Raw genomic sequence first — 8,926 nt, 5'->3', positions numbered from 1 at the left:
ATGGAGTTTTCCGACGCTATTGGAGATTAGAAATAAAAATGGAATTATCGAGGGAACGGCAGAGCTTTCCAATACATCTAACATTTATCTATTATACTTATCTACTATTGTATTTCAAAGTGTACACACACGAGTTATCAGGCAAAAGTCAGTGAAAGAACTAATGTGCAATTATTTACTCTTTATCAGAGCTATTAAATCTTACTCGAAAGGAAAATAAAAATTAACAATAATTCAAAATAATACATGAAACGTAATTAAATCTTATGCAAAGATTAAATCAATTTTAACAATAATTCTTTTCATCTTGGATGGCGATAAAATAATTTGGATTTTAATATTAATTGGAATTTTAAATATCGTAGCTTTCTCACACACTGACATCATAAGTCATAGATGGTAAAGCCGAATTATTTCACGACATAGCAGTATTTGTTTTCAGAATTGTTCTCATTTCAATCACCCTTGAATGCATAGTTAGCGTACTATGAAAAGAAATCCGTGTTTCTGATGTAAACGATAAAACAGAAACTAAAATTTTCTAAGAGATTATGCATTTTAGGAAAGGGACAGATTATTTCATTTAATATATATTTTTTATATATATTTTATCGTTTAAATAAAGTGGCAATCTATAATTATCTCAGATTAACTACAATGTTACTCAAAATATGCATGTCGATAATCACTTTTCAAATATCTTATTTAAATGTTACCCAACGCTGTCATTGTTCGTCTAATCTCAATTGTGAAGAATCGTTCCTTTAAATATAACTTTCCCGTTAGATAATCGATAGTGTTCTTTATTATTCTTGTTGAAGTAAACGCTTGTATCAGCAATGTTTTTCCATCGTATCAGCTAATTTAGATACATATTAGCGAGAAGGAAAAATTCAGACATTTTCTCTTGAATCTTTTAGAGCAGTAAAGTGACAGATCCATTGCGCCGTGCCGTTTACTTGCAAAAGTAGGACGTTGCGAAATTTGCTTCTAGGGATACTCTAGGCGTCCCTTTCCCATGTTGTCTTTGATCGACAGTGTGTACTTGCTAGGGAATGCATCGGTATTTGAAAAATATATTGCGACTGTGACCACCGATAAAAATGTTTCGTGACTATATAAGGTATATAATCATGCTGAAAGTATACTATAATATATGATGATTACAGGATAATTAACTGTATTGTGTAAATTATGCAATAATTATACTGATGTATGTGTGAGAGTAAAGATTTTGTCTAACACGTTGAATGCCGTGGGGGTCACCGGCGCACCAAGATTAGTAGAAATACATAGTTTGAACAAATGTCGATAGTTGTATATTTTTTAGTATTAACATAGTTACTACAATGGTGTGACGAAATTAATGCAGTTAACAAATATATAAAAATAGTTTTATTTATACATGAAATATATATTTATTATGTGTGCCCCCAGCAGTGGCTGTCGAACATAGGAAAGACGAACAATAACCATAAGAAACGTTTGAAAGATGTTTGATGACAATTAAGGACCTTGACAGTAAAGTAACAAATGCTAAATATTGTGACGGTCCTTTAGGTTTATGGTAGGTCCTGTGACGTAACAATATAGATCAATTATTTAGCAACGCGAAGAAACAATGAGGTAATTGATAATCGGAAGAAATAAGTGAATCGAGCGAAATTGCACTACAACGCCATGGGGTCACCGATGATCTCAGTGAGATAAATTCATTAATGATGATTATACACCGAAACATATCTCTTGTAGGTAATATTTCAACATTATATGTATCGTATAATAAAAAATTCATCGTGGCGCCACGGCCAAACTTTGTAAAACTGGCGTGGCATTCAACGTGTTAATTATATTTTTGTTATCGTATATGAACCACAGTTGAATAATTTATGCTTTTAGTATATCAAGTAAACATTATGTACGGCTAAAAAATTTAATATTAACGATGGTACTTTGGAAATATTCGAGACGAAGATGGAAAAATTATAAGATAGAACGGACGGGAAAATACAATGTGACGCGCAATGTGAAAAATGATATAAACAGCGTGAACGACCTTTTCATAGCCTGAGCAAGTCAAGAAACTTTCATTACGATTAAACGTTCATGGGACATAAGTAACGCGTGACTGGAAGATTATTTTTTGCTTCATGAATGATTAAAACGGGTAATTGCTATGGCATTCTTTATTATAAAAAAGTAGGATAAAATTCCATATATTCATCTGATAGGTTTAATCATAAACAATGATTTAACTGTTTATTATCTAATTTCATACCTCGGTAAAATTTATGATTGACAACTGGATGGTATTTATTAAAGGCAATGTGTAGTAATATCTTCTTAAATGTATATGAAATATTTAGAATGATAAAAATAAGACAAGGAATGAATTAAGCTTTCTGTGTAATTTCATCTTTAAGTACCTAGCTGCTGTCAAGAATCTTAAAAAAGTATTCCACCTGTATAAAATTATAATAAATATACGTACATACATAAATTATATATTTAATACGTAAATATAAAAATACTTATGAGAATTTATTTTACCTCTAATATTCCATCTTCCGGTAAGTCAGAACAATGTACAGCATTTTGTACCTTTGTTTTTCCGTACTTTGCTCGAAGAGTATCTGGTCTCACTTGCCGTGCAATATCCTATTATACAATAGTACGTGTATGTATATAGTATCGCATAGAAAGTAAAATAAAGGAAAAAAATGACAAAAATTCTTATTATCTATGTATATTTACTGGATCCATAGGTCCGCATAATTTTCTAAATTCTCCTTGGACATCATGTTTTTCTTCTTTATGTTTTATTTCCATAACAATACATGGTCCTGACTGTAGTTCTCCTACCATGGCCTGAAAACAAGATTATTGACACTTCTTAAAAAACACATTACTGTGGTATCGGGGAAAAACCCTGGGGAAGATCGCAATGAACTAATGGTAGAAAACGATAATGTTGACAGGTCGGAAAAAACGGGAAATCACGATAGGCCATATACCTAGGCCCTTTAGGACATTGGGTAATTAAAAAAAGCGTACTTGACCATAGGTCATCCATATCTGTGGAACACATGTGCATGGTAGGAATACCAAACCCGTGGTATAAAAGGTAGCCGTTAGTCAGTTGCGACTAGCGACTTGCAATAGCGAGAAAGCTGCGAATAGTTGCGGGTTGATCGTTACTTATGAGTTGTCGAGTCGTTATGAGTTGTTAGTTGTTAGTTGTATGTTATAAGCTGAGTTGTGAACCACCAATTTAATTGTCTTTGGTTGCATCACATTACTACATTAAGTTCTAATTAAATAGTTATAGTTTTCTGTTTTCAATCATAATAAATAAATCTATATAATAAATAAAAATCACTAATCCGTGATTTCTGTATTACTGATCTAAACGTACCGCATAATCGGGAAGAACCCCTTTGTAAACTTCTAAAAATTCTTCCGCGTCAAATAGATTGACAAAAAATTGTTGTACAGCAGAGATAGTATAACCAGCTTTTTGCACGTCATCGATAATATTTCCTATAACCAGTAAACTATAAAATAGTATTTATTGAAAAAATTATTTATCGTTTAAAAGCATAATTTTCGGTACCAATTAGTTTAGCTTGGACGATATGTGGTTTAATAATACAGCAAGTACAATTTTCTAATGTTGCTGTATTTACTGGTCCCTTTTTACCGCTTTTTGGATTAGGGAAGAAAAATTGTAATTCCTGGAAAGAAACATAAAAGAAATAAATCCAAATATTTGTATCACCTTGTTATAAACATTAAAGAATAACAAACTTTTTGTGCTGTTTCCTCATTGTCAGAACCATATACCGCATTGACAATATTATCTTTACCATAACATGCTCTGAGGGAAGATGGAGCTTTAGCAACAGCTTCCCTGGGATCTTCCGGTCCCATCACTTCTTGCCAACGTGTAATTGCATGATCACCTAATAGTTCTAAAGCTACAATAGGACCAGAAGTGAGATAATTCACTATATACCTAATGAAAGATACAGGAAATAGTATTTGTATATCAAATTTAAAAATGTATTTAGCATCAGGACATATCTTACGCTATATTGGGCTCCTCTTTATCTCGATATAAGTCTGTCGCCTCTTCTTGCGACAATCTAACCATTTTAATATTGGCAATATGAAATTGAGAGGCAACTATATGTTTTAATATTTCTCCTAACTTATCAACAACAGTAGGTTTCACCATTGCAAATGTTCTAAAACAAAGAGAAACTCATAACAAATTTTAATAAGTATCAATGAAAGTACTGACAGAAATAATGGTGTACTTTTGCATTTTTGTTTGCAATTTTGTTCGTGTAGTACAATCCGCATAATCTGTTATCCTTATACTCCTTGAAAATATTGTTACAGTGGCACCTACATAGAAATCTTTTGCCTGAATTCCTTCGCATTTTGTCCTTCTTAGAAACGTTTTCCTGTTTTTTATATCAAACTGAATATTTAAAAAAATACACAATTAAAATTATACCTTTAAAATTATTACGAATTAAAAGTTTATAACAAACATACCAATTCAACCGTATTATCGAATGGATAATAATACAGATAAAACTTCTTTAAGACGCAGGCTATTTTGTCGTACCATTCAGCTTCGAAAATATATTTTTCATTATGGTCCACCGACATTGTTTCAGTTAAATTTATTGTACTAATAAAACCTACAGGTCGAACTTTCAAATTATGTGAGGTTATGTTCCAAATGCATCACCAGCTTTATGCCAAAATTATTTGTACAGTTATGATACATTTGTATAATTACACATTACTATAGAAACTATGATTATTTATACTTTTAACACGTTTCCATAACAACATGATAATAATCACTTATCAGCCGATTAATTTGTATTCATATTTATACGTATACTGTATGTATGTATAGTATGTACACGATTTGTCGATGCATACGATCATTGATTAACTCGTCTGTGATATAGAATACGAATTGTATAAATATTTCAGACGTCTAAAATAGGAATATGTACATAGTGTCAGAGAAGGAATTTCATCTCTGACAGTGTATAAAACTCCGGTATACTCGTCTGTTGTCCGACTTTAATCATTGACTAACTTGACAGCTGTCGATATAGTAGTTTTCGTACGCGTATGAATTTTTAAATTTCCGAATTTATTCACTACATATATGTTACTTATTATTCCAAAAAGTAATACTAAACGGTTATATATATCGAACAGTAAAATTCAAAATTTCACTAAATTTATTATTTTCATAAGAAGCAACTATCAACTAGTTTAATTTAAAAGCAGTGCATATCGAATTGGTCTATGAGAAATATTATATCTCTATCAAATGCATATATATTCATCGAAACTACCAACCTAATTCCTTAAACCTTTGCTAAAATATTTCTCCAAGAATATTTTTGATCGCCTATTAGCAATTAGTCACGAAAATTCTGCACGAGACCAGAACGGAATCGATCAAACTTATCTTGGTAACGTACAGTATCGCGATTCAGCTTTATTTCTGTAATTATAGGACAGAAGCAGTTGGACTCGCGCAACCAACAGACGCGGGCCACTGCATTGACAGCCGCGGGTAAAAACTAACCTCTACGATTTTGTATGTAATTTGCGCGCGAGTGAAGTCACGTCGATTACATTTTATAATTAAATCCAGGGCCTCTCGTTTTCGTGGGCCGGCGGCAATCTGGCTGCTGTCTGAAACACTGAACGTGGCCGTAATTGGAATGTCCACATGAAGCTGCTAAAGTTTTTGCTTCGTTATTTTCCGCCAGGTATGTCAACCGAGCGCCAGTTTCCACGAAATTAACGCGCGCCTGTACCTCCGACACCTCTAAAACGATATTTTCTCTTTTCTGTTGTTTTACAGGTCTCGCCTTGGAGTACACACAGGGTGGAGATGTCAAGACAAAAATGATCGATCTTCTGGATCTGTCTGCCGAGTAATTCAATCTTTTAATATTTTTCGTTAGCGTGTGCAGAGTTTCTAGAAATGAGCTTTCTTAGAAGTAATTTAACTGTTGCGATTCGCTACAAAATCCTTCATCCTTTTATCCGCAGTTATTCTTACAAAGCAATCTGAAAAGAAAGGAAAAAGACAAACACTGAGTTTCGTTTCAAAACTCTGTTATTACTCCAATCATTTACAATCTATCACAAAATAATCCGATGAGCGAGCAAACACCTTGACGTTAAATATTGTTTTTAACTGCTTTAACTACATTTACAAAATTGTCCGAAGGAAATAAAGCCTTAGCAATTTGGAGCGCGGTGAACTTACAGCGTTCTAAAGAAAGAACGGACGTACAGTCGCACGTCATAATTAAGCTCGTCGGATTATTCAAAAAGGAAGAAAAAGAAATCGCGTGGGTGTATAATTACTTGGTGGGAAGTAAGCGAGCGTGTACGTGTCGTTTTGCAGAACGAACATAAGAGCATTAGCGGAGAGTATAAAAGCGACCGAGCCAGTAATAACCGAAAGTGTAATGGAGCAGTTAGTGGAGACCCTGCAGAAGCTGCAAGCCAAAGTTTGCGAAACAAACGCCAAGCGCTACTACAAATACAAAACCTTGCAGACCCATCTTCTACCCCTTACGAATATAGCGTTCGATAAACTAGGTAAAAGGTACTCCCGATTAAGATTGTTCCGTGCATTTCTCCTCTAAATTTCATTTTGCCGTTTATCGACTCTGCCATTGTGGATTTTACGAAGCGACGATTCAAACAAAGATGTTATAGTACACTTTCGATAAGATTTTTATTTCTGCCTTACGATAATCCACGTCTACGATAAATCGAGACACTGGAAATGGTATCCTTTATAAGATTTTATTACAAAAGCAACTCGTTTTTCTTCACAGAGAAACATTCGTGCTGCTACGTTCATATTACTTATTTCATTGTTCGAACGAATGGCACAAGCTTCTAAAAGTTTGACTATCTATCTTGGAAGTTTATATTCTCTGAAAAGCTTCCGCAACGAGGATAACTCTTCTATTATCCGGGATTCAAATAGTAAATCGTTAACAAAGTTTCTCGCAAATTACATAGTATTCAAAATAGCGTCTTTCTTTTTATTAAATACGTACCATGTTAATAAAAATCATCATGTTCGATTCCTTTTCTTACTCGATATATATATAATATATATAAATATGTATAAATATATTGATAATAACTTTTATATCGCTAAGAGTGAAATAAACTTTTTTACCAGATGCCTGACAGGCAGCTATGACCGAACGTGTAAAGTTTGGGACATTGACAGTGGAGCGGAGCTTCTTACTCTCGAAGGCCATAAGAATGTGGTCTACACCGTGTCCTTCAACAATCCAATTTCGTACGTCTCGTTGAAGCATTACTCTTAACAATTCATCTGTATCGCCGTCGACCGGAAACGAGGATACGTTCTTTCTCGTACCCTCTTTGTCGACGAAATAATATCCTATCAAACTCGTTTTAGTCGCTTTCAGTATACATTTTTCTGCACATACGTATAATTAATATTTGGATCGACTATAAGCAAAATATGCATAAGACGCGTTTTACACAAAAATGGCAAAAGTTTGTTTAAATAATTTAAAATTATCTACGCGAAAAGAAACGTAACTTTTATTATGTAAAAGGGAGATCGATATTTAATGTTCTTAAGAGATAAGCGAGGTAAAAGAGTTAAGCATCGTTCATAGAATAAATAATGAAATGAAAAGAAAAGGAAAATACGGATATGACAAATAAAAATACAGTGTTAATTATAACTAATTACCCTTATATTATCCACGACGTAATATTTGTTCCTTAGAGACAAAATCGTAACCGGTTCCTTTGACAAGACAGCTAGGATTTGGTGCTCTCGAACAGGCCACTGTTTCCTAACTATGTGGGGACATAACGCTGGAATAGCTGTCGCAAAATTCTCACCCAGTTACAACAAAATTGGGACGGCTTCCCTAGACACGACGTCAAAGATATTTGAGTTAACAACAGGTATATTCAAAACCTATAAATTAAGAAATAAAATAAAAATGTATCCATACTGATATTAAATATATCTACCTATTTTAAATAATTGTAACGTTCAAATCTCAGAATAATAACATAGTTGAACGTGGAAACAAATTAATGATAAATCAGAATTGGTATTCCGAAATATTTGACATTTGTACGCAGAAGGGACATTTATTTAATAGGCGAGGAATTAGGAACGTTGAGAGGTCACACGGCAGAAATAATCGCTTTACATTTCAACAACGATGGAACTCAAATGATAACAGGTTCTTTCGACGGTACTGTTAATATTTGGGACACGAGAACTTTCAGGTGAGCGCTGATTCTCGATTTTTCTTGTAAGAGTCCAATTTCTTGTTAATAAAAATTTATGTAGAAATTAGCAAGCAACAGATTTAAGTTAATCTCTCTCTCTCTCTTTCTCTTCCTCAATATTTTGTATTTCCTATTGCTTCTTCTATACATATAATTCCATATTTACTGTTGCTTCAGTCGCACAAGCGTTTTAATCGGTCATCGATCGGAATTGTCAAACTGCGTCTATAACTTCGACTGTTCGTTGATCGCCTCGTCGTCCATGGACAAAACGGCCAAAGTTTGGGACACGAGGATGAATTCCTGCCTGGCCACTCTGCGAGGACACGACGACGAGGTCTTGGACTTGACCTTCGACAACAACGGGAAAAAGTTGGCGACCGCGAGCAGCGACACCACTGCTCGAGTTTGGGATGTGAGCACCAATTTTCAGCAGTTAGCCTCGATGAGAGGCCACCGAGAAGAAGTCTCGAAAGGTGATTATCTTAGAATGACAGACAAAAATATAGTAAATTCTACTATTCACCAGTATTTTATGCTATCACGAGTATAAAATCTATTTTGT

General features: G+C 33.8%; 2 protein-coding genes across 7 annotated transcripts in view; one reads left to right on the top strand and one right to left on the bottom strand.

The window, feature by feature from the left end:
• The window catches only part of LOC122572153 (dynein assembly factor with WDR repeat domains 1-like), a 63,518-nt gene that overhangs the window by 51,112 nt on the left and 3,480 nt on the right, over window positions 1-8,926 (top strand). For 2 of the 6 annotated variants that reach the window (XM_043736795.1, XM_043736797.1), the window contains 8 exons: window positions 5,555-5,614; window positions 5,696-5,813; window positions 5,909-5,981; window positions 6,461-6,664; window positions 7,256-7,378; window positions 7,841-8,025; window positions 8,229-8,358; window positions 8,539-8,837. In XM_043736795.1, the coding sequence (XP_043592730.1) occupies window positions 5,774-5,813; window positions 5,909-5,981; window positions 6,461-6,664; window positions 7,256-7,378; window positions 7,841-8,025; window positions 8,229-8,358; window positions 8,539-8,837 (1,054 nt within the window). In that variant the 5' untranslated portion in view covers window positions 5,555-5,614; window positions 5,696-5,773. Of the gene's footprint in view, window positions 1-5,554; window positions 5,814-5,908; window positions 5,982-6,460; window positions 6,665-7,255; window positions 7,379-7,840; window positions 8,026-8,228; window positions 8,359-8,538; window positions 8,838-8,926 lie in introns of those variants that run through there. The other 4 variants (XM_043736800.1, XM_043736798.1, XM_043736801.1 and 1 more) reach the window with 4 other exon arrangements.
• LOC122572154 (nucleoside diphosphate kinase 7) lies at window positions 2,169-5,085 on the bottom strand. Its single transcript, XM_043736802.1, has 9 exons — window positions 4,564-5,085; window positions 4,320-4,486; window positions 4,089-4,247; window positions 3,808-4,015; window positions 3,614-3,734; window positions 3,416-3,540; window positions 2,755-2,868; window positions 2,551-2,658; window positions 2,169-2,462 (listed from the first exon to the last, which is right to left on the bottom strand). The coding sequence occupies exons 1-9, from the start codon at window positions 4,678-4,680 to the stop codon at window positions 2,427-2,429; spliced, it is 1,155 nt and encodes a 384-aa protein (XP_043592737.1). The 5' UTR covers window positions 4,681-5,085; the 3' UTR covers window positions 2,169-2,426.

The sequence above is a fragment of the Bombus pyrosoma genome, linkage group LG10, assembly GCF_014825855.1.
Source record: "Bombus pyrosoma isolate SC7728 linkage group LG10, ASM1482585v1, whole genome shotgun sequence".
NCBI lineage: Eukaryota > Metazoa > Arthropoda > Insecta > Hymenoptera > Apidae > Bombus > Bombus pyrosoma.
The sequence above is the reverse complement of the archived record's forward strand: the minus strand, read 5'-3'. Positions and strand labels throughout refer to the sequence as shown.

Excerpts from the sequence above, each read along its gene's own strand:
- LOC122572154 (XM_043736802.1), bottom strand. The coding sequence starts at position 4,680 with ATGTCGGTGGACCATAATGAAAAATATATTTTCGAAGCTGAATGGTAC. Across the intron at positions 4,487-4,563 it reads TCGATAATACGGTTGAATTG|TTTGATATAAAAAACAGGAA; the intron begins GTATGTTTGTTA and ends TTAAATATTCAG. Across the intron at positions 3,541-3,613 it reads CGTCCAAGCTAAACTAATTG|GAAATATTATCGATGACGTG; the intron begins GTACCGAAAATT and ends TACTGGTTATAG.